The sequence below is a fragment of the Neoarius graeffei genome, chromosome 28 (assembly GCF_027579695.1).
Source record: "Neoarius graeffei isolate fNeoGra1 chromosome 28, fNeoGra1.pri, whole genome shotgun sequence".
NCBI lineage: Eukaryota > Metazoa > Chordata > Actinopteri > Siluriformes > Ariidae > Neoarius > Neoarius graeffei.
The window spans coordinates 37,465,948-37,491,022 of record NC_083596.1 but is presented as its reverse complement, the minus strand read 5'-3'; the positions used below and the strand labels follow the sequence as shown (position 1 = coordinate 37,491,022).

General features: G+C 41.4%; 1 protein-coding gene across 4 annotated transcripts in view; it reads left to right on the top strand.

Annotated features, from left to right (window-relative positions):
- The window catches only part of si:dkey-34e4.1 (carboxyl-terminal PDZ ligand of neuronal nitric oxide synthase protein), a 228,781-nt gene that overhangs the window by 90,552 nt on the left and 113,154 nt on the right, over positions 1-25,075 (top strand). For all 4 annotated transcript variants that reach the window (XM_060913401.1, XM_060913399.1, XM_060913400.1 and 1 more), the window contains 4 exons: positions 1,369-1,461; positions 1,588-1,646; positions 4,698-4,806; positions 15,450-15,591. In XM_060913401.1, the coding sequence (XP_060769384.1) occupies positions 1,369-1,461; positions 1,588-1,646; positions 4,698-4,806; positions 15,450-15,591 (403 nt within the window). The remainder of the gene's footprint in view (positions 1-1,368; positions 1,462-1,587; positions 1,647-4,697; positions 4,807-15,449; positions 15,592-25,075) is intronic.

Genomic DNA, 25,075 nt, shown 5'->3' with positions numbered 1-25,075 from the left:
GTCACTTGCTGTTAGCCAATTCACTTTCTCGTACCAGGAGAGCTGAAAGGAACGAGTATTATTCCCTACCTTTTTCACCAAGTCAATTTGAGGCGTTGGTCTACCCTGCTCTTTAATTTTAATTTTTTCCTCAAAAGGAAGACTGGCAAATGGCTTCGCCAAAATTAAATCAGCAATGCTTGGCATCCGTGCGCAGCTTTCTTGCTAGCTGACTAGCCCCCTCAAGTTCAAGTTCAGTCACTCAAATAAACGAAATTTCTGGAACTAAGATAGCAAACTTGACAACACTATATTTACACTTTATTTACAATGAAAATATATACAAACTAAAAAAGCTGGTAGAAACCGTATGTAATGAATGAAATCGAAATGTAAGCTGATCTCTTACAATACACCACAGCACTTGCGAATCCGCATGGGACTGAACTCAAATTCACCGCTGCCTGTCTATATTTGAAACGAGCTGTCAATCAAAGAAAATATCCGGCCGCTTTCACCAATCACCAGTCTCCTCGCGGAAAGCTTTGGCATGTCCCTCCCACTGTGAGGCTGGGAGTCCGTGGGCGGGCGTTTTCGCAGTATTTGTCCAATAACCGTCTTGCATTTTGATATTGAAAAGCGCATAGCTCCCAAATGCCATTGAAGTCCACTGAGGCTGGGAGTCCGTGAGACTCCGTGGGCGGGCGTTTTCGCAGTATTTGTCCAATAATCGTCTTGCATTTTGATATTGAAAGCGCATAGCTCCCAAATGCCATTGAAGTGCACTGAGGCTGGGCTGCATTGTGCGTCACGAGGGGGAGAAACTCACGCGCACATTAGGCGAACTGGGGAAAGTTATAACGGAATGATTTCGTACTGTAGTTGGGTTGAGCACATATATTTCTATGATTCTGGATCTGAAATAGCAATGTTATAAGGTCAGCTATAACATAAGCCTAGCGCAATTCATCCTACACGATGTTCGTCATTTTTAGAGGAGGCTGAGCCTCCCTCGTTGTCTTAGAGCAATCACCCGTGCTAGAAGGGAACAGAATACATGTTTTTATTCCATGGAAAAAAAAATGTTCTGTATGTATAATAATTTTAATATGTAAGTTATTAAAAACAGCTCACTGAATATTGTATAAGATTTCAGCTTCGACCTTTTGTACTGGATGAGTAAATACTTGCATATTTATACAGAGCTGTGAAGTCACACTGTCTAGATAAAAAATTAAGAGCTGAAGTCTCAGTATCTTCAACAATATTAGTGTTGCGGTTCAGTACTTGTGAAAATCCTTTGGAAATTAAAGTCTGAAGTGTATTTCCTTGTTTTCAAATCGCTAAAACCCTTTCCTCACTCTTAACCATTGTGTTTTTATCTCATAGTACGAGTTCAAGGTGAAGAGCATTAAGAAGAAGAAAGTGAACATGGTGGTCTCAGTGGACGGTGTAAAAGTGATACTTCGCAAGAAACAGAAGGTAAACTATACAGTATGATTGTATTTTTTTTTTTTTGTTGGTAATATTTTATTAAACACATGGTACTAGAAAATACTGCAGAAATGCATCTCTGTTGTGTTTTGTGCTGACTTTTCATTCTTACAGAGGAAAGCGTGGACGTGGGATGAAAGTAAAATGCTGGTGATGCACGACCCAGTGTACAGGTGAGTCTGGGGGACTTTGGCAGCTGGTACAGGTTTTTTTTTTTTTTGGTCCAAATTCAGAGACTCTCACAATGTAATAAATTTCATTTAATTTACATGAATATTGGTACATAAGTATTACTTGGATGGGATAAATTTCCAGACTTATACTCATCAGCCACTTTGTTAGGAACACCTCGACTCTGTCAGCATTGGATTTGCAAGGTTCAGGATGATGTTAACCAATAGATTTAACCAGTAGAGCCGTTTTCAAACTATGAAATTACGAATTTTCTAAAAACATTTTGTCAAGATTATAAATGCTTGTGTTGTGTTTTATCACAATACAGTCATGTCATTTAGTTTACAGCTCAAAAAACACATTTAAGTCCACTCTCTTTAAGGGTACTTTCTTTAATAACTGTGCTAGTTCTACACTATAAACAATGTTTTTGCCTCTAGCAGGTTTGGGGAAAAAAAAGATGATGATTACAGCATTAGCCTAATTATTGCCCATTACTTGACATTCTTGCAGTAAAAAAAAAAAAGTATTAAAAAGTCAGGTACAAGATGTTGATAAATACATATATACACTACCTGGCCGTTATTTGGATTTAAATAGGCAGATGCTTACGAGCCTTTGATTGGACAATTACTGCAGTGATTAATGTTTCAACTGGCAACAATTCTTTTAACCCTAATTGATGCAGTGAGTAGCTTCTCATTTCTGAAACAATAATGTCCGAAGACGTATCCTCTGGTCGTGGAAAAAATGTCCCTGTGTTTCAGAAGGATTAAATTACTGGCCTGCATCAAGTGAAGAAAACATCTTACAGTGGTGCTTGAAAGTTTGTGAACCCTTTAGAATTTTCAATATTTCTGCATAAATATGACCGAAAACATCATCAGATTTTCTCACAAGTCCTAAAAGTAGATAAAGAGAACCCAGTTAAACAAGTGAGACAAAAATATTATACTTGGTCATTTATTTATTGAGGAGGAAAATGATCCAGTATTACATATCTGTGAGTGGCAAAATTATGTGAACCTTTGCTTTCAGTATCTGGTGTGACCCCCTTGTGCAGCAATAACTGCAACTAAACGTTTCCGGTAACTGTTGATCAGTCCTGCACACAGGCTTGGAGGAATTTTAGCCCATTCCTCCGTACAGAACAGCTTCAACTCTGGGATGTTGCTGGGTTTCCTCACATGAACTGCTCGCTTCAGGTCCTTCCACAACATTTCCATTGGATTACGGTCAGAACTTTGACTTGGCCATTCCAAAACATTCACTTTATTCTTCTTTAACCATTCTTTGGTGGAACGATTTGTGTGCTTAGGGTCATTGTCTTGCTGCATGACCCACCTTCTCTTGAGATTCAGTTCATGGACAGATGTCCTGACATTTTCCTTTAGAATTTGCTGGTATAATTCAGAATTCATTGCTCCATCAATGATGGCAAGCCGTCCTGGCCCAGATGCAGCAAAACAGGCCCAAACCATGATACTACCACCACCATGTTTCACAGATGGAATTAGGTTCTTATGCTGGAATGCAGCGTGATCCTTTCTCTAAATATAACGCTTCTCATTTAAACTAAAAAGTTCTATTTTGGTCTCATCTGTCCACAAAACATTTTTCCAATAGCCTTCTGGCTTGTCCATGTGATCTTTAGCAAACTGCAAACGAGCAGCAATGTTGGAGTGATCTTTGTTGGTCGATCACTCCTGGGGAGGGTAACAAAGGTCCTGAATTTCCTTCGTTCGTACACAATCTGTCTGACTGTGGATTGGTGGAGTCCAAACTCTTTAGAGATGTTTTGTAACCTTTTCCAGCCTGATGAGCATCAACAACGCTTTTTCTGAGGTCCTCAGAAATCTTTTTTGTTCGTGCCATGATCCACTTCCACAAACATGTGTTGTGAAGATCAGACTTTGATAGATCCCTGTTCTTTAAATAAAACAGGGTGCCCACTCACACCTGATTGTCATCCCATTGATTGAAAACACCTGAGTCTAATTTCGCCTTCAAATTAACTGCTAATCCTAGAGGTTCACATACTTTTGCCACTCGCAGTTATGTAATATTGGATCATTTTCCTCAATAAATAAATGACCAAGTATAATATTTTTCTCATTTGTTTAACTAGGTTCTCTTTATCTACTTTTAGGACTTGTGTGAAAATCTGATGATGTTTTAGGTCATATTTATGCAGAGATATAGAAAATTCTAAAGGGTTCACAAACTTTCAAGCACCAGTGTAGGAGATTGCTGGAATGACTGGAATTGGGGTAAGAAGTGTCCAACTTCGTGGAAGAAATGTGACATTTATATTCAGGCCAAAACAAATTGCTGTGAAATGGTGTAGTTTGTGTAGTCTGAGCCCAGCATTGGTCTCCAGGTCTGGACACTGTTCAGAACCTTTGATCTGAATTGAAAAAGCAGATCGTACACACTCTTAAAGACATGAAGGAGCATGAAATATTCTGCATGGAGGACAGTCAGGTCTTTCGACAAGGCATTACAGGAAGAGCCTCGGTGTTCTATTCCCTCCAGCAATGTCTTTACCAAATACTGGCAACAATTCTTGTGTATTTATGTTGGGGTGTCAATCATTTTGAAATTGTTTTTTTCAGTTATATCTAAATGATATTTGCTAAAAATGAACTGGAGTTAACATAAAGAAAGTAGCAAGAAAAATGTATTTGTTAGTAAGTAAAGTACATGTGGGGTCATTTCAGTCCTTCGCACTCAGCCAAGTAGTTTTGGCATTCTTCTAAAAATGCTGTGGATCAATGTCGCCTCGGTGCTTTCTGCTGTTCTCCTGTAAAGCTTTTTTCAGTGTAGCTGCCAAACGCCAGAGTGCTTTCATGCACATCTTGCGCTTTTATGCATTTGTCATTTATGAAATAAAGACAGACATTAAAAGTAATCTTTTAGTATCCAAAACATAAATCATTTAGCATCACAAAACACTTTAATTATTCTATTTGAACTGAGAATTTAAGAATAAAAGTGATCTTGTGCATTGGTATAAACAGTCCCAGCAGTCCTTCTGTCTTTTCCCATAGGATTTTCTATGTGTCCCATGACTCTCAGGATTTAAAGATTTTTAGCTACATTGCCAGAGATGGGTCCAGCAACACCTTCAGATGCAATGTCTTCAAGTCCAAAAAGAAGGTATTCTGCCATCTGATTTATTTATTTTTTTTTTTGAGTGCAGACCCTCCTGGTGTCTAAAATCACTCACTACTCGCTATATAGTGAACTATAAAGTGGGTTCGCCATTTTGTAGTGCTGTCTGAATGTATAGTGAGAATTATTACATCCTATATAGTTCACTCAAAGTATCCCACAGTGCATCATGAAAAGTAGTGTACAACCGATGGTCACTAACCAAGCAATATATCCCATCATGCATTGCAGTCACGCTGAAAGAAATCAAATCAAAAGCCTCAAATTTGATTTAATAAAAGGCAGCAGCAAAGAAGAAAGGATTCGGCCTTGATTTAAAAGAACTGAAAGATGCAGCAGACACAAAGTACTTTGTATTTATTAATGTGGGAAATACGCTCAGTGTAATATGGATTTATCACAAAAAATACATGCATGTATTTATTATTTTGAAAACCCACCAGCCGATTGATCTGGCACATTTTAATTGTGCGACAGTAATGACGTAAATAACAGCGCAACGGACTAGCGCCCGAAAATGTTTTTTCATTTTACCAATGAGCTCACTATATAGTCCTCTATATAGTATTTCCCGATATAGTGAGTAGGGAGTAGTGAACGAATGAGTGATTTCAGACACAGTGCATGTGTTTAATTAAATGGCATGGAGAGCAATTATGGAGATGTAATTAGGGGGAGCAGAACCCTGAGATCTTGTGCTGAAGTTCCGAAGCTTTTACTGGTTGAGAGCTTGTATAACAATAGAGTGTGGTTTGTAGTAGATGTAGTTACGGAGTCAAAGGAAGGACAAAACCTGGTTTCTGCAATAGAACTGCGTGTTAAATGACATCATCTGTATAGTGAGTGGATTTAACTGATGGCATGGTTCCTTAGAGTTTGGGTAAAAGAGGAAAGTTTGTCAAGCCGAGTGAATGATCAAATAGGAGCTTTATAGTACTAGAGGGCTTCTGGGTGGGAGGAGAAGGTCCACACAGGATCCTGTTGACTACAGAGTTTCTGTAACAGGATCAGGGTGTAACCTTTAAGAGGAGTGTATGCTTGATTTCATGCTACTGTAGGATCAGGAAGAATGAAACATTGAGTTGGGGGAAGGTCGAGTGAAGAGGGCTGGGATGTGTGAGGGAGGGGTTGAACGAACGACGGAGGATAGAATAGAATATCTTTGTTATTGCTGTGGTACAGCGAGATTAAGTTTGCATTGTCCATACTGGATACTATAAAAACAATCAGTTAAATAAAATGAAACAACAAATAAAACAGCAATAAGTAGCAATAATGGGAAATCATGACTTAAAGGTTAGAGAAGCAGCTTTGGGACCAAAAGGTTGCCAGTTTGATTCCCTGGACAAGCAGGAATGACTGAAGCGCCCTTGAGCAAGGCATCTAACCGCCAAATGCTCCCCAGGCTGCTCTGGGTATGTTGTACGTAACTCTGGATAAGCACATCTGCTAAATGTTTTTAAAGTAAAGCAATAAAGTGTCTGGCAGCGGTGCAAAGCAGCAACAGAACCAATACAGTCCAGAAAAGTAGCAAAGTATCAATTAAGTAACAAACAGTATAAACAGTATGTGCAGTATAAATGCTATATAAAAGTATAAAACAGTGTCTGGCAGTAGTATGTAGTGCAAACACTACAGGCATTTATAGTGGTGCTTGAAAGTTTGTGAACCCTTTAGAATTTTCTATATTTCTGCATAAATATGACCGAAAACATCATCAGATTTTCACACAAGTCCTAAAAGTAGATAAAGAGAACCCAGTTAAACAAATGAGATAAAAATATTATACTTGGTCATTTATTTATTGAGGAAAATGATCCAATATTACATATCTGTGAGTGGCAAAAGTATGTGAACCTCTAGGATTAGCAGTTAATTTGAAGGTGAAATTAGAGTTGGGTTTTCAGAGGTGGACAAAGTACCCAACTTCATTACTTAAGTCAAAGTACAGATCCCACTGGTCAAATGTTACTCCAATACAAGTGAAAGTTGTCCAGTCAAATTTTTACTTAAGTTAAAGTACTGAAGTACTTGCTTTTAAAAATACTTAAGTATTAAAAGTACAACCCCGATTCCAAAAAAGTTGGGACAAAGTACAAATTGTAAATAAAGACGGAATGCAATAATTTACAAATCTCAAAAACTGATATTGTATTCACAATAGAACACAGACAACATATCAAATGTCGAAAGTGAGACATTTTGAAATTTCATGCCAAATATTGGCTCAAATATTGGCCGGAAAACCATACTGGATGCCCGTGATCTTCGGGCCCTTAGACGGCACTGCATTACATACAGGCATGCTTCTGTATTGGAAATCACAAAATGGGCTCAGGAATATTTCCAGAGAACATTATCTGTGAACACAATCCACCGTGCCATCTGCCGTTGCCAGCTAAAACTCTATAGTTCAAAGAAGAAGCCGTATCTAAACATGATCCAGAAGCACAGACGTCTTCTCTGGGCCAAGGCTCATTTAAAATGGACTGTGGCAAAGTGGAAAACTGTTATGTGGTCAGACGAATCAAAATTTGAAGTTCTTGATGGATATCAGGGACGCCGTGTCATTCGGACTAAAGAGGAGAAGGACGACCCAAGTTGTTATCGGCGCTCAGTTCAGAAGCCTGCATCTCTGATGGTATGGGGTTGCATTAGTGCGTGTGGCATGGGCAGCTTACACATCTGGAAAGACACCATCAATGCTGAAAGGTATATCCAGGTTCTAGAGCAACATATGCTCCCATCCAGACGACGTCTCTTTCAGGGAAGACCTTGCATTTTCCAACATGACAATGCCAAACCACATACTGCATCAATTACAGCATCATGGCTGCGTAGAAGAAGGGTCCGGGTACTGAACTGGCCAGCCTGCAGTCCAGATCTTTCACCCATAGAAAACATTTGGTGCATCATAAAACAGAAGATACGACAAAAAAGACCTAAGACAGCTGAGCAACTAGAATCCTACATTAGACAAGAATGGGTTAACATTCCTATCCCTAAACTTGAGCAACTTGTCTCCTCAGTCCCCAGACGTTTACAGACTGTTCTAAAGAGAAAAGGGGATGTCTCACAGTGGTAAACATGGCCTTGTCCCAACTTTTTTGAGATGTGTTGTTGTCATGAAATTTAAAATCACCTAATTTTTCTCTTTAAATGATACATTTTCTCAGTTTAAACATTTGATATGTCATCTATGTTCTATTCTGAATAAAATATGGAATTTTGAAACTTCCACATCATTGCATTCCGTTTTTATTTACAATTTGTACTTTGTCCCAACTTTTTTGGAATCGGGGTTGTACATTTTCTGTCAACGCATCGTTGTATTATTGACACAATGCTTACAAAACCTAATGCCTCTGAAGCAACCGACTGGATTTACTAACTTGTAGAACCTGTAGAATAAACTCCTGGTAGAACATTACAAAATGAAACACAACTGAAAAGAGCTATTGTTATTTTCTTTCTTTTTTTTTTTTTTAAATTGTAACACTCCTCCCCACCCCAACAAAGCAGCATGGTAGTGTTCTGGCAGTGTGCACACATGTATGTGTATGTTAATCAGGAAGACAGTGGAATAGCTGTAAATGCAGCTTGCTCAGAAAATAAAACTGACAGTCCAACTTGCTTAAAACCCAGGTCTGCACCTCTAGCTGCCCAACAGTAACACTGTTATAACTGTTATAACTGCCCAACAGTAACACTGCTTTAAGCAAGAAAAAAAAAAGGCAAGACCATCATCTGACATCAAAACAAAAAATTCCAACAATTTGTTGTGACTGACTAGTACAATACTGTCCATCTCACAGGTCTCACATGCACGTATGTGCAAGTGTGTGTATTCATGCACGTATGCATCTGCCTGTGGAATCATGGTGGTTTACTGTTAGGCTAGCTAGTCAGTGAAGCTCCACCTGACATGCTAGCAAAATCTTTTCAAACTCGAAATCATATTGGCTAGCTAACGTTACTAGAAAAGAAAGATTTCTACATTTTGTTTATTTGGCAAGATTATACTATAACATTTCTGAAAGCACTTCAGAGAAGTTAATGTCATTCATGTTAGTGCAACTCCGTGTTTACATGCTAACTAACAATGTCCAAGTTAACTAGCTATGTGTTAACGTTAGCCGTGGATAAGGCGATGGCAACTTGGTGGGAAAATCCATAGAAAGTCATTTGACTAACCAGACTGCATAGCTACACTTGCAATGTTATTGCTAGCTCTAAAAGCACAGACAACTTTGTTGCAAGCTCTGCAAGTCGGACGGCAAGTTTTTGTAGGCCGTGATGTGCTCCGTTTTAGACAAAAAAAAACATTTAAAACAAAACAACTCTTTATTCCTTTCAGAAAACTGAAACATGGGTTCTATAGAACCGTGGGAGCATGCGTTTCCCAGAACTGCCTCCTTCCATTCTGCCATCAATTTTGTTGTTAATAATAATACTGCGGAGAAAACATTGATCTTGATTTTATACAGTCTATGGACGTGACATGACCCTAGTGATTACTCATAAGCTCTCAGTGTCACCTGTGAAAAAAAACAATCATGTTTTAGAAAAGAAAAGAAAAAAAAATCCACTTTCAAAGCTGCTTCATAGTAACAAGTAACGAGGACCTTGATAGAAATGTAGTGGAGTAAAAAGTACGGTATTTGTCTTTCAAATGTAGTGAAGTTAAAGTCATAAGTTGCCAAAAAAATTAATACTCAAAGTACAGATACTCAAAGTGTACTTAAAGCATATACGCAGAACCATGGCCTCATTTTCATTTATAAATACCTTGAGACCTCAAGAATGGCACAGGAATAGTTTTAAGTGTTAACAATAAATCTAATATAGTAATTTTTACGATTAAAGTGATTTATATAGGTAGCGGTCTGAGTGAATGACCCTGATGTCCGCAACGCCACAGCAGGAAGTCTGTCGGTCTCATCGCCATTTCCGCTATACTAAAACACAGAGCTGACTGCAACAACGAGCCTCCATTTTGAGCTAATTTATCACCATGCCACATAAATGTGTTTTTGACCGGTGCAGCAACATGACAGAAGGTGGATTTACGTTGCATTCATGGCCCAAGAATGTTCAAACTGCAAAGATTTGGACACGTTTTGCGAGAAGTTTACGGGCACATTGGGCGCCTACGAAGTGGTCTGTCCTCTGCTCTGCACATTTTACTGAAGACTCGTACGAAACCTCTGATCTGTTGAGAAGCATTGGCTATAAGCCCGTATTGAAAGAGGGTGCAGTACCAACAATTAAAGAAAAAGAAAACTATAAGAAAAGGCAAGTTTTTATTTTATTTTTTTTAAAAGAAAGCAAGTTCAGTTGCATCAGTCCTCCTGGAGTGAGCCGAGGGTTGTTGCTAAAACCTGGGACGGAACGGGATGAGACATATCGCTCGGGCAGTGACCTCCCTGCAGTTGTTGCTAAAACCGGTGACATCCCGTTCCGTCCCAGGTTTTAGTAATTGCCTGAGCCCAGCAGTAATGGCAGAGTACACAGTATGAAGAAAAGTGAATGAGTGGAGCAGCCGTCTGATTTCTAAACTGGATTTTGCTGCCATCTCACCCTTACATGGAAGAAGTGAATGAACTGAGAACTGAACAAACAACTGAAAGTCAGATTGTTTCAAAAACAATCAGCCTTCAAGAAGCGAGAACACAGACGGGTAAGCTATGACTCTCATTTGGATAAAAAAAAAAAACACATTGTTTACCTGCATTTAGATGAATACATGTAACTTGTATTGTATGTTTAAGTTACTGGTATAAGATTATTTATTTGCTTCAGAATGTGATTGTCTCCGTTCATTTGATTATTTAATTAGCCTTTTATGTTTTATCAGTGAAAATGCATGCATGTACATGTATATTGCATAAGTTATAACACCTTGGGCGCCTTGTTTTAATGAGAGTCAACCCGCAATCAGTGAAGTCAAATCAGTCTTAGTTGAACAAGTCGGTAACGGTATTTCTTACTTTCACCATAAATTTTTATTTATATGACTTTGGTCTATAGCTGTCAAAGGCCTCGGCCTTAAAACCAGTTCCAGCTGTGACGTCATGCACTCAGGGCTGGCTGGCTCAGCGGGGCAGCTCGAATGCCAACTTTGTGGTCGATTTTAACTCTCAAAAAATATATATTTTTATTCCCATTTATGCAGCATACAAGAGTCAAGGATGGAGATACTATCCGCTCAGAAATGTATTTAAAATAAAGGCTCTGCGTACCTCCTTTAAGTACAGTACTCAAGTAAATGTACTTCGTTACTGTCCACCTCTGGGTGTTTTCAATCAGTGGGATGACAATCAGGTGTGAGTGGGCACCCTGTTTTATTTAAAGAACAGGGATCTATCAAAGTTTGATCTTCACAACACATGTTTGTAGAAGTGTATCATGGCACGAACAAAGGAGATTTCTGAAGACCTCAGAAAAAGTGTTGCTGATGCTCATCAGGCTGGAAAAGGTTACAAAACCATCTCTAAAGAGTTTGGACTCCACCAATCCACAGTCAGACAGATTGTGTACAAATGGAGGAAATTCATGACCATTGTTACCCTCCCCAGGAGTGGTTGACCAACAAAGATCACTCCAAGAGCAAGGCATATATTACCCTGTCCACACTAGGGATTTTGTACCGATACGATACTACTTTCGTACCGCAACACCTGTCCACACTAGCAACTATACCAGTACTGTAGCGGTATAACTGTATCGGTATGAAACCCACAAATGTATGGGTTTCGTACCGGTACAGTATCGGTACTGTAGCGCTTCGCTGTAGTGTGGACAGATGAAGCGGTTCTGTATCAATACAAATGTAATGCGCATGCGCAATGAACCGTTCCTACTTCTTCCGGGTTATTCATACAATACGATACGCACGTGCTTTCCAGCTGTAAATAAAACGTCAAAATGGCTCAAAATGACCGTGGAGCTACATGGAGCAAAGACGAAGTAATGTGTTTGTTGGAGCTTTGGGGAGACGAGCGATGCTCAACTGCCTCGTGCGTTTTATACGATTCGACTGAATAAATGACCACCAGAAATACAGACTGTGCATTGACAACAAAAAGCACACACACGTTGTTTCATCCGCCATATTCTCGGAAGGAAGTTACTCGGTAACCACAGAAACATTTCGCGCACGCGCATTTCAACTACCGTGAAAGAAAACCGCAAACATTTCTTGCTAGTGTGGACAGATGCACTAAACTGTACCGGTATACTTTGTATCGATACAGTTATACCACTATCATACCGGTATATATGTGAACACAGCTTAAGAGTCAGTGAGGTCACAAAAGACCCCAGGGTAACTTCTAAGCAACTGAAGGCCTCTCTCGTATCGGCTAATGTTAATGTTCATGAGTCCACCATCAGGAGAACACTGAACAACAAATGGTGTGCATGGCAATATTGCAAGGAGAAAGCCACTGCTGTCCAAAAAGAACATTGCTGCTCGTTTGCAGTTTGCTAAAGATCACGTGGACAAGCCAGAAGGCTATTGGAAAAATGTTTTGTGGACGGATGAGACCAAAATAGAACTTTTTGGCTTAAATAAGAAGCGCTACGTTTGGAGAAAGGAGAACACTGCATTCCAGCATAAGAACCTTATCCCATCTGTGAAACATGGTGGTGGTAGTATCATGGTTTGGGCCCGTTTTGCTGCATCTGGGCCAGGATGGCTTGCCATCATTGACGGAACAAGGATTTCTGAATTATACCAGCGAATTCTAAAAGAAAATGTCAGGACATTGGTCCATGAACTGAATCTCAAGAGAAGGTGGGTCATGCAGCAAGACAACGACCCTAAGCACACAAGTCGTTCTACCAAAGAATGGTTAAAGAAGAATAAAGTTAATGTTTTGGAATGGCCAAGTCAAAGTCCTGACCTTAATCCAGTCGAAATGTGGTGGAAGGACCTGAAGCGAGCAGTTCATGTGAGGAAACCCACCAACGTCCCAGAGTTGAAGTTGTTCTGTACGGAGGAATGGGCTAAAATTCCTCCAAGCCGGTGTGCAGGACTGATCAACAGTTACCAGAAACGTTTAGTTGCAGTTATTGCTGCACAAGGGGGTCACACCAGATACTGAAAGCAAAGGTTCACATACTTTTGCCACTCACAGATGTGTAATATTGGATCATTTTCCTCAATAAATAAATGACCAAGTATAATATTTTTGTCTCATTTGTTTAACTGGGTTCTCTTTATCTACTTTTAGGACTTATGTGAAAATCTGATGATGTTTTTGGTCATATTTATGCAGAAATATAGAAAATTCTAAAGGGTTCACAAACTTTCAAGCACCACTGTAGCAGACGCACAACATACCCAGAGTAGCCTGGGGTTAGGTGCCTTGCTCAAGGACCACCTGCTGATCCAGGGAATCAAACCAGCAACCTTTTGGTTCCAGAGCTGTTTCTCTAACCATTAGGCCATGGCTTCCCAACACTCAAAAAATGCAGCAAAAACAGTTTGACTGTGGTGAATACAGTGGGGACTAGAATGAGTAAAGTGGGACGGGATTAGTGAGGGGGGTGAATGGGGATAGGGGATTGGGTGGAATGGTGAATGATGTGGAGGAATCAGGAAAGTGATTCGGATAAGTAGGGAAAAGATTCGGAGGAATGAGCAGCAAGGTTTGATTGAATTATGGAGGGAAGGGTCGGGATGAAATTTGGAAGGGTTGAATGAATGACGGATATTGCTTGTGGTGAACAGAGATAAGACTGGGATGGGGGAGAGAGGAGCTTGGGATGAATGGGGATGGGGGATTGGGTGGAATGGTGAATGAGGTGGAAGAATCAGGAAAGAGGTTAGGATGAATAGAGGAAGGTATTGGGATGATGAAGATCAGGGATGGAATGAATTATGGAGGGAGGGTTTGGGATAATTATTGGAGGGTATGAATGAGCGAGGTTGATTGTGGTAAACAGGGAGAGGGATGGGATGGATGAAGAGGGATGGGATGAGTTGAGTTTCAGAATGAAAAAACATATTTGATGTACAATGCCTTGCAAAAGTATTCATCCCTCTTTGTGCTTGTCCTGTTTTGTTGCATTACAAGCTGGAATTAAAATGGATTTTTTGTGGGTTAGCACCATTTGATTTACCCAACACGCCTACCACTTTAAAGGTGCACAATGTTTTTTTTTTTAATTGTGAGACAAACTATCATTAAGATGAAAAAACAGAAATCTGGAGTGTGCATAGGTATTCACCCCCCTCAAAGTCAATACTTTGTAGAGCCACCTTTTGCTACAGTTACAACTGCAAGTCTCCTGGGGTATGTCTCTATTAGCTTAGCACATCTAACCACTGGGATTTTTGCCCATTCCTCAAGGCAAAACTGCTCCAACTCCTTCAAGTTAGATGGGTTGTGTTGGTGTACAGCAATCTTCAAGTTATGCCACAGATTCTCAATTGGATTGAGATCTGGGCTTTGATTAGGCCATTCCAAGACATTTAAATGTTTCCCTTTAAACCACCCCAGTGTAGCTTTAGCAGTATGTTTAGGGTCATTGTCCTGCTGGACCGTGAACCTTCATCCCAGTCTCAAAACTCTGGCTGACTCAAACAGGCTCTCTTCCAGAATTTCCCTGCATTCAGTCCTGACCAGCTTTCCTGTCCCTGCAAATGAAAAACTTCCCCACAGCTTGATGCTGCCACCACCATGCTTCACTGTAGGGATGGTGTTCTCAGGGTGTTGGGTTTGTGCCACACATGGTATTTCCCATGATGGCCAAAAAGTTCACATTTTAGTCTCATTTGACCAGAGAATCTTCTTCCATGTGTTTGGGGAGTCTGCCACATGCTGTAGGGCAAACTCCAAATGTGTTTTCTTCAGCAATGGCTCTTTTCTGGCCACTCTTCCATAAAGCCCCGCTCTGTGGAGTGTATGGCTTAAAGTGGTCCTATGGACAGATACTCCCATCTCCACTGTGGATCTTTGCAGCTCCTTCAGTGTTATCTTTGGTGTCTTTGTTGCATCTCTGATTAATGCCCTCCTTGCCCGGTCTGTGAGTTTTGGTGGGCGGCCTTCTCTTATCAGGTTTGTAGTGGTGCCATATTCTTTTCATTTTGCTATAATGGATTTAATGGTGCTCCGTCGGATATTCAAAGTTTGGGATATTTTTTATAACCCAAACCTGATCTATACTTCTCCACAACTTTGTCTCTGACCTATTTTGGAGGCTCCTTGGTTTTCATGGTGCTTGCTTAGTTGTGTTGCAGAGTCAGGGTCCTTCCAGAACAGGTTGATTTATATCATCATGTGACAGATCATGTGACACTTTGATTGCACACAGGTGGATCTTGATCAGCTAATTATGTGACTTATGAAGTGAATTGGTTGGACCAGCTCTTATTTAGGGGTTTCATACGAAAGGGGGTGAATACCTATGCACACTCCAGATTTCTGTTTTTCCATCTTATTGTTTGTGTCACTATTAAAAAAAAAACAATGTTTACCTTTAAAGTGGTAGGCAAATCAAATGGTGCTAACCTCCCAAAATCCATTTTAATTCCAGCTTGTAATGCGACAAAGCAGGATAAGCACCAAGGGGGATAAATACTTTTGCAAGACACTGTAAATGTGACTCTTCTCTCTCAGAGTCAGGCAATGCGTATCGTGAGGACAGTGGGCCAGGCTTTCGAGGTGTGCCATAAGCTGAGTCTGCAGACAGCAGATGGACAGATGGACAGACTTACACTTGGAGAAAGTGGAAACTCTGAGGAGGAGACACTGAGTGAAGGTGAGACAGAAACCTATCACCTCTTTTGACCAAAACAAGGCCAGTGTGTTCAGTTTTACTCCCATACTAACTTAGTCACTGTCCAGTTTATTAGGAACACCTGCTTATTCATGCAGTTATCCAATCAGCCTATTATTTGGCAGGAGCACACTGCATAAAATCATGCAGATCCTGCTTAGTAAGTGTTCATGTCAAACATCAGATTGGGGAAATATGATCTCAGTGACTGCGGCATTGCTGTTGGTGCCACATGGGCTGGTTTTAGTACTTGAGAAACTGCTGATGTCTTGATGTTCTCTCGCAACAGTCTCTACAGTTTACACAGAATGGTGTGGAAAACAAAAAACGGGGACAGTTCGGCAATCAAGAACAAACATCTGAGGCTGTAGTGGGCGCAAACTCACCAGGTCAGGTTTTTCCAATCTTCATCTACGGTAATCCGTTTCAGTGTGCCCACTTTAGCCTCAGGTGCCGTTTCCTGGTTGACAGGCGTGAAACCTGATGTCTTCTGCTGGTGGAGCCCATCCACCACAAGGTTCAGAGTGTTGTGCATTCTGAGATGCTTTTCTGTTTACCATGGTCATAACTAGTGGTTATTTGAATGGTCTACCTGGCAGCATAAACCAGTCTAACCATTCTTCTGTGACCTCTCACATGAACAAGGAGTTTCCACCACCCACTGGATGTTTTTTGGTTTATCGCACCATTCTGTGTAAAGAATCTATAGACTGTTGTGTGTGAAAATCCAAACGACTGGCTGATTCGGATGATTGGACAGGTATTCCTAATAAAGTGGATGGCGAGTGAATTTCTGACTGCGAAAGTAACCCAAACTTAGCCCAGTCGAATTTTTAATGGTACAATATGATATTGAATTTCATAATATAATTCATTATGGTCTGGTATAGGTAATGTGTCAGCAATGCAACTCAATACATTTGCAAAGTAAGTGCATTTTCACAGTTTTTATATTGTCGTGCTGATTGCACCTTAATCCTGTGCAGGTGCGAGTCGTTTACGGCACGTGCGCAAGAGTCCGCTTGGCGCGTGCGCTGTCCAGAGCGCGCCCCAGAGTCTATCTGATGCACACGCCAAGGTGTGCAGGTGTGACACTCTTGCATGAAATTAGTACAAAAATTAATGTAGATATAAATATCTTATGCCAAATTATTATGGCGTGTTACAAAAAAAATAAAGGAAAAAATCCGAGTCCTAATGTAGTTAATGCATGAGTCCGAGTTCAAGTCCGAGTCATCAGTGCTCAAGTCCAAGTCGAGTCATGAATCCTTAAAATTAGGGCACGAGTCAGACTCGATTCCGAGTCCTGGACTCAAGTACTACAAGCCTGGTGCTAATAATAATGGCACATGCGTTTTTTGAAAATAATTAGTTCTTGATGGGGGGATTTGCTTTTCTCTGAATAAATTGATTTCAATTAAAGGTTGAATTTTTCTCATTTTTTTTCAGTGTGAGATTAAGCGACTTCACCCAAAGGTGGATTTTTTTCCTAACCCTTTTTACTAATCTTTACAAGAGGTTCTAATAATTGTGGAGGGCACTGTATCTTTTCTTTGGCCTCAAAATGGTAGACATTAAGAGTCTGCTTGTCTTATCCACAAGTTAAACTAGATCAATTTGGACAGCTCCAGTGAGACACAGGGCTCCAGTGTTACTTAATGCAAATGCAGAGTGTTTTTTTTGTACCCCCGTTCCGAAGGAGGGGGGGTATACTGGTTCACCTCTGTCCGTATCTCCGTCCATCCGAAACGCCCTTTTTCTCAGCAACCACAAATCATAGCCACTTGGTACCAAACTTCAGCTTGGGGTTCTGTACCGTGTATACCGTTTTGAGGTCTGTTGCACATCGACTTCCTGTTTACCGACTGAATGTATTTACGATGCATATAGCGTGGATTTACAAATTTTTCGTAACATTTTTCTCAGCAACTACAAATCACAACTGCTTCATATTTGGTACCGAACTTCAGCTTGGGGTTCTATACCGTGTATACCGTTTTCAGGTCAGTCGCACATCAACTTCCTGTTTACTGACTTAATGTATTTATGAAACATCTCATCTCTCATCTCATTATCTCTAGCCGCTTTATCCTTCTACAGGGTCGCAGGCAAGCTGGAGCCTATCCCAGCTGACTACGGGCGAAAGGCGGGGTACACCCTGGACAAGTCGCCAGGTCATCACAGGGCTGACACATAGACACAGACAACCATTCACACTCACATTCACACCTACGGTCAATCTAGAGTCACCAATTAACCTAACCTGCATGTCTTTGGACTGTGGGGGAAACCGGAGCACCCGGAGGAAACCCACGCGGACACGGGGAGAACATGCAAACTCCACACAGAAAGGCCCTTGCCGGCCCCGGGGCTCGAACCCAGGACCTTCTTGCTGTGAGGCGACAGCGCTAACCACTACACCACCGTGCCGCCTTTATGAAACATATAGCGTGGATTTACAAATTTTTCGGAATATTTTTCTCAGCAACTAAAAATCACAACTGCTTGATATTTGGTACTGAACTTCAGCTTGGGGTTCTATTGTATATACCGTTTCTGTCGTACATCGACTTCCTGTTTTATTATATTAATGTATTTCCAAAACATATAGGGTGGATTTTGACACTATTTCAAGAAGCAAAATGCTATTTCAAAATGACAGTTTACCAGGATGCTATTTGAAATCCCCAGGGAGAACACTGCTCTTTACTTATTTGTTTCAGAGTTAATTATTTGTTGAAGTCAACATTCATAATAAGTGTCCTATTCCTTCGATTGCTTGCATTCTGATAGAAGCGAGAGCGGGGGGATACGCAAGTCAGTAGTAGCTCACAGTTGATCTTGTTATTCTTTGTAATGAGCTGTAATGAACTTTTAAGCTCCAGTGCTTCCAACTCATTCAGCTGCCTGAAAACCAAGTTATAATACTATAATTGCACAAAATTTAGTTTGTACTGATTTATGAGAATGGCCAAGAGTGCATTCACTGTCTTGTTTTTCTGTGTAATGTACTTTTAAGGGGCGGCACGGTGGTGTAGTGGTTAGCGCTGTCGCCTCACAGCAAGAAGGTCCGGGTTCGAGCCCAGTGGCTGACGAAGGCCTTTCTGTGAGGAGTTTGCATGTTCTCCCCGTGTCCGCGTGGGTTTCCTCCGGGTGCTCTGGTTTCCCCCACAGTCCAAAGACATGCAGGTTAGGTTAACTGGTGACTCTAAATTGACCGTAGGTGTGAATGTGAGTGTGAATGGTTGTCTGTGTCTATGTGTCAGCCCTGTGATGACCTGGCGACTTGTCCAGGGTGTACCCCGCCTTTCGCCCGTAGTCAGCTGGGATAGGCTGCAGCTTGCCTGCGACCCTGAAGAACAGGATAAAGCGGCTAGAGATAATGAGATGAGATGTACTTTTAAGCCCTGGTGTTAGCATTTTTAGCTGCACTGGATTTAGCTAGTATTACATACCTTCCTGTGTAGGTGGTTCATCCAAATGCACTGCTGTACCTAGTTGGGTTGGTTCGGTACAAAAATTTTGGGTTCAGTACAGCACCCAAAATGTTACTAGTCTGGGAGTGAAAACATTGACTTTGTGCTTCTGTCTCTCTGTGGGTGACAGGTGTAGAAAGAAAGATTTATCCATCCATCCATTAGCCGTAACTGCTTATCCTGTGCAGGGTCGCAGGCAAGCTGGAGCCTATCCCAGCTGACTATGGGCAAGAGGCAGGGTACACCCTGGACAAGTCACCAGGTTATCGCAGGGCTGACACATAGAGACAAACAACCATTCATGCTCACATTCACACCTACAGTCAATTTAGAGTCACCAGTTAACCTAACCTGCATGTCTTTGGACTGTGGGGGAAACCAGAGCACCCAGAGGAAATCCACACAGACACGAGGAGAGCATGCAAACTCCACACAGAAAGGCCCTCGTCGGCCACTGGGCTCAAACAGTGCTTACCACTACACCACCTTGCCGCCCCAGAAAGATTTATAAGTAGGCTAATTTTACAAACCTCTCACTCAGGTTATTTCTATCGACTCACTATTCTTTCATTCAAGAATTCATGAAGGAGTAGACTGCAAGGTAGGCTAAGGCTATGGCCACATTAATACGTTTTAGTTTCTCAAACCACACTAACATGCCTGAAAACGCATATCACATGATCACTCATGTACACTGGGCATGCGTGTACCAGCTAATGGCTTTTGTATTTTTTTCCGGGAAAGGGTCACGGGACAAGAGTGTGATGAATCAGGGAAGGATACTTCATGACTGATGGGACCCAATCAGGAAGTGAACGCGGGTGTCTGCATCATCGTTTCCAAACATCTACACTACAACGCTACTCCTGATTTTTCAAACTAGAATGGGGCCAGCAGCATTTCCAAAATTCTCCGTTTTAGGGGCTGGAAAATGGCAAACTTTCTTGTAGCAAAAGTAATCCACTTCAAAACTAAAACATATTAATATGGACATAGCGTAAGAGGACAAATGGCAGCATTAGCGCCATCAGTACAGTGGCTGGCTGTTAGTTAGTCCCGTGTAACATTAGTTCAGCTAAACTTGCGCTACAAATGGGCTAGTCTGTTAAAGCGCACACTCAACCCGCCGTATGTGCTACTACGGGTGGTCTACGGTAAAAAAAATTGGCAAAACCGTGCTTGAGACTTACGCAACACTTCGTGTGTTCAGCACCGTAGAAGGTCGCAGACTGACCTTAGAGACTTTTGGTCCTGCACATGCAAATTCTATGGGTCTTGCGAAAAATCAAGAATGCATACACTACGTACTCCTTTCGTACGCCTGAACCAAGTCAGCAGCACAGCTAGTAGGGGCTTTTTGCGATGACAGTAAGACGCACGAGTGACGCATGGTCATTGTACGAGTGACGTGCCTCAGAAGTACTACACAAGTACTCCACACTTGCTATTTCTGTGGCCCTCAAGGCAGAAGTACATCTCACTTTCTACCCCTATGTGTGGCGTGCATGCAGTGCACGTGACCTGCACGCAACACAGGGGGCAAGACTCTGGGTATATATATTGGGGGAGGAACCAAGGAACCGATTATGTAGCGTGTAGCATTGTAGAAGGGAAGAAGATGGCTGTCGCCATACCGCTGCAACAACTGAGGGAGTTGGACCTTGAAGCTGAGGAGCAGCACGAAACGATATTGGCTTTGCTAATACAGGAACACCGATGTCAGGACACGAGGCGGCAGAGGCGGTGGCCTCCGTCCCATCTTTTCCCAATCACTTCTTCTCTCTTATCCTCTGCCGAATGCAACCTGTACTTGACAAGTACTTTGCCCATACTCCTCCCCCAAACTTTACCCCAGGTTCACCATGACCCTGCGGCACGGCTGCGAGCTACCAAACCCTGCGACCCATGCGTGTCCGAAACACTTTTGGCGGGTTGTGAGTGTGGCAGTAGCTAGATTCAGGACGGGAAATATTGTAAATAAGCTAACCATGGACAAAGTTTGGTTTTATCGTTTAGACAATCTGATTTATGTGATCATCATGCGCATCTTCCATTCCTCGAATTCTTTGTGCAAATTGTGATGTACGTGCATCAAATGTTGTACTCCATCTCTCCATTATCATTTGGCGTAAAAGCAAAATGTCACCAAATGTCACTAAGAGAGCTTTGTTTCTCAACAAGTTTCAGCAATCTAATGTCACTAGGTCGTTCAGCAGTTGCCGAATCTTTAGCATCTTCCCAAACTTAGCAAGATAACTCGAGGTGTGGTGTGGTAGGTCACTAGTCAGAAGGAGAGCTCTTCTACTGTTAGACTTGCATCATGCCCACAAGCTGCTGGCTTAGTCTTAAAGGGCTGACGAAAGAGCAAACTCTTTTGTGAAATGATGATACGGTACCATTTCATATGTCAAATTTACCAGTAACTGGAAAAACCCTAATAATGATAAATCATTGCCCTACTTAACAAAGCTTTCATTTATATACCTATCCACGAGCAGCGTCTCAGATTATGGGTCCAGTATCATCGCTTTCACCGGTATTAAAATACTTCATCTTGGAAAGGGCTACCTGTGCGTATTCTAGTTTCACTGCATGTCTTTTCATTAAGGTTTTTGAAGCACAATGTGGTTCTTTGCTCACAGAAAAATGATCTGGCTGTGCTGAGTGCTTACCGATTTGAGCCATGTTTTTCCTTTCCAAACAGACGGTCACGGGGTGAAGTGGAAGGGCATTTATAGGACTGTCTATAAAAAGAGTCCCAAGTAAACACCAGCACTAGAGCCCATAGCAGTTTTCCAAATGGGTTTTCTCAGCCAGAAAACACTTGTTCTGAGGCTTTTGCTTCAACACTTATTTCTGATCATGTTCTACATGCTTTCCAGGTTATTTGTACGAGTTATGGAATCAAATTATTAACGTTGCAATCACAATCACAAGGAATCACTGTAATCGCACACACTAATCCCAAAGCCTCTTGATGGCCAGAGATGGAAATGATATCTGAAAGGTCAAGCAATTATTTAATATCACTGTTAGACTTGTCAGTGTTTGGAGTGAGACAACCATTTGCTTAAAAAAAAAGCAGTCTCAGGTCCAATGAGTGCAGTTTTATAAGGAAATGAGCTGTAGGTTTTACTGAGCATCTTACAGAACCAGCCACAGTTCTTCTGGACACTCTGTCATACTCGCTTTTTCATTTTGCACCACAACCCAGTAGCGTTCATTATGCTTTCTTTTTTAATCTGAAAAGTCGTCTCTTATGGAAAATGCTGCTCAGATATAATATTTTTTTTCTGTAATATTTAAATTTTTGTCGGAAAATGAACAAACGTTTGGAACTTTAAAATGTTTTTGTACCGACTCGATAATGTAGAAGTCATAAAATAGAACTCTATAACAAAGTTTGTAGGAAAAACATATATAGGGTGCCTCAGACTTTTGCACAGTACTGTAGGTGCATAAAACTGTAAAACAGTGGTGCTGGTGCTTATATCTGGAGCAGGCTTGTAGTACTGGAGTAGCCTGGGCCCGCCCATCCTAAGTGTGACACAACACGGGGGGCTGTTGTGAACTTAGTCTGGCAAGGCAAGCTATCTCCAGCTCTTCCAAGCTCCCGAAAAATCGGGAGCCAATCAACTTTGAGCATCTCCAACAGCCCTGAGTAGAGGCGTGTTCAAGGCAGTGACGTAGTAGAACTGCGACCGGAAGCCATAGATTGTTTACAGAATTTATGCCGGAAGCGCTTCATTCACTAGAAACATTACGAACATGGAGCAGCAGCAAGCCTTTGACACAGCGGTAGATGCTGTATTGAAAGCATTCAACAGGAAGTTCTCATTGAAAATGGAGCAAAGAGCAGCCCTGGAGGTATTTATTGAAAGGAAGGACGTTTTCGCCTTGCTCCCGACCGGCTTCGGTAAGAGTTTAATCTACCAGTTAGCCCCGCTGGTAGCCAAATCAATGGGGCTCAGCGAGAATCCTATCGTTGTGGTCGTCTCACCTTTGATCGCGCTATTATCGTCCTCTTCCTCTTCAGCTCCTCCTTCTTCCTGTTACTCAAGCAGTTTCCGTCGCGTCACATACGTCAGAGGAAAGAGTGATGTGATTGGTTTAAGCTTCGTCACAGCCTTTTCTGGCTTCGACCAGTAGCAAACTGAGGCATTTCAGGGAGGCGGGTCAACCACGCGCTTTGGGAAACGGTTGGGCTTAATATCTATGCCTGACCAATGCTCGCAGAGCTTTGAAGTTGCGTTAGCCAGACTAGTACTGGAGTCTGACTCGTGCCCTAATTTTAAGGGCTCATGACTCAACTTGGATTTGAGCACTGATGATTCGGACTCTTGCATTAATTGCATTCGGCCTCATAAATTGGAGACAAGGACTTGGATTTTTTTTTTTTTGTAACATGCAATAATAATTTGGCATAAGATATTTATATCTGCATTAATTTTTTTTTAGCACTTTTATTTTTTTATTTTTTTCCAACAAGAAAACAGAAACAGGGGAGGTCTGGGACATGACAGCACGTAATATAATCAGTAGAAAAGGAAGAAAAAAAATTCACAGGTACATACCACCAGATTTAAGAGGTATCAAGAGGATATAGATATAGCTACTCAGTGTTTATTTGGTAATAACAGTCCCATTTATTCCAAAGTACATCCCCCTTCTCTTTTTGAAGTCGAAGGGTGAAAGTCATTTTCTCCATCAGACGGCTAGTATTGATCACACTGATGAGGGCAGAGATGGTGGGAGGGTTCTTCTGAAGCCAGCATTTAGTTATTGTTTTTTTACTTGCGACCATAAATATCTTTAGGAGATATGTGTCACTTTTATTAAGACCTTGAGGGACATGTCTGAGGTACAGTACGTTGAAAGAGAAATCAATGACCAGGTCCAGAACCTCTGATATCAAGTTTCCCACTCCCTTCCAAAAAGGCTGAACATGTGGGCATAACCAAAAAATATGCGCATGGTCTGCCGAGTCCGATCCACACTCCCTCCAGCAGAAGTGTTGTGACCTACTTGATTTTGATTTTTGATAGGGGGTAATGAAGAAACGGGTCAAAGCTTTCCAGTAGAAGTCTCTCCAGAAAAATGAACTTGTAGTAGTGGACCGGGTTTCCCATGCTTTACTCCACATATCCTCAGTTATTACCATGTTTAGTTCCTTTTCCCAGTGTTCCTTTATATAGTCTGTTGAAGATTTATTCATTGAAGTGAAAGCCTTGTATAGTCTACCCACGATGCCTTTGGTGTTCTTTGAATTGTATGCATCAATAAATACCTCAATTATTTTAGAGGGCTCCGAAGAGTCATGACTCTTAACTTCCATTACAAAAAAATTACGGATCTGTAGGCACCGAAAAAAATCTCCTCTGTCCAGTTCGTAAGTCCGACATATGTCCTCAAAGTCATTAAAATGTCCATTTGTCACTATCCGACACAAAGAAGATATGCCCTGCCTAGCCATCCTTCTGTATCTGTGGTCCAGAGCTGCCGGGAGGAAGTGCGGGTCGTACGCAGGCCAGCACAACAGCTTCATCTCCCTGTGGAGATTAAATCTCTTAACCACTTGTAACCACAGTTTCACTGAAAAAGCAACACACTGATTTTGAAGCTGAAATACTTCACTTATTCTGCTGAGGCATCCCAGTGCCGACTGCATAGGTATGTCCATTAAAGACAACTCAATCGCTTTCCATTTAGCTTCATAAACTGGATTACACCAACACCACAGGGGCCTCAGCTGAGCTGACAAAAAGTAATCTTTAAGACAAGGCAGAGCCATGCCCCCCCTCTCCCCGGGCAGCTGTAATGTTGAATATCTAACCCTGGGCCTTTTATTATTCCAAATGAACCTAGACAAATGCCTATCCCATTCCCTAAACTGTTTCAGAGGCACTTCCACTGGAAGTGCTGTGAATAGGTATAACAATCTTGGGAGGATGTTAATTTTAATAGTCCTTATTTTGCTGCCGAGGTCGAGG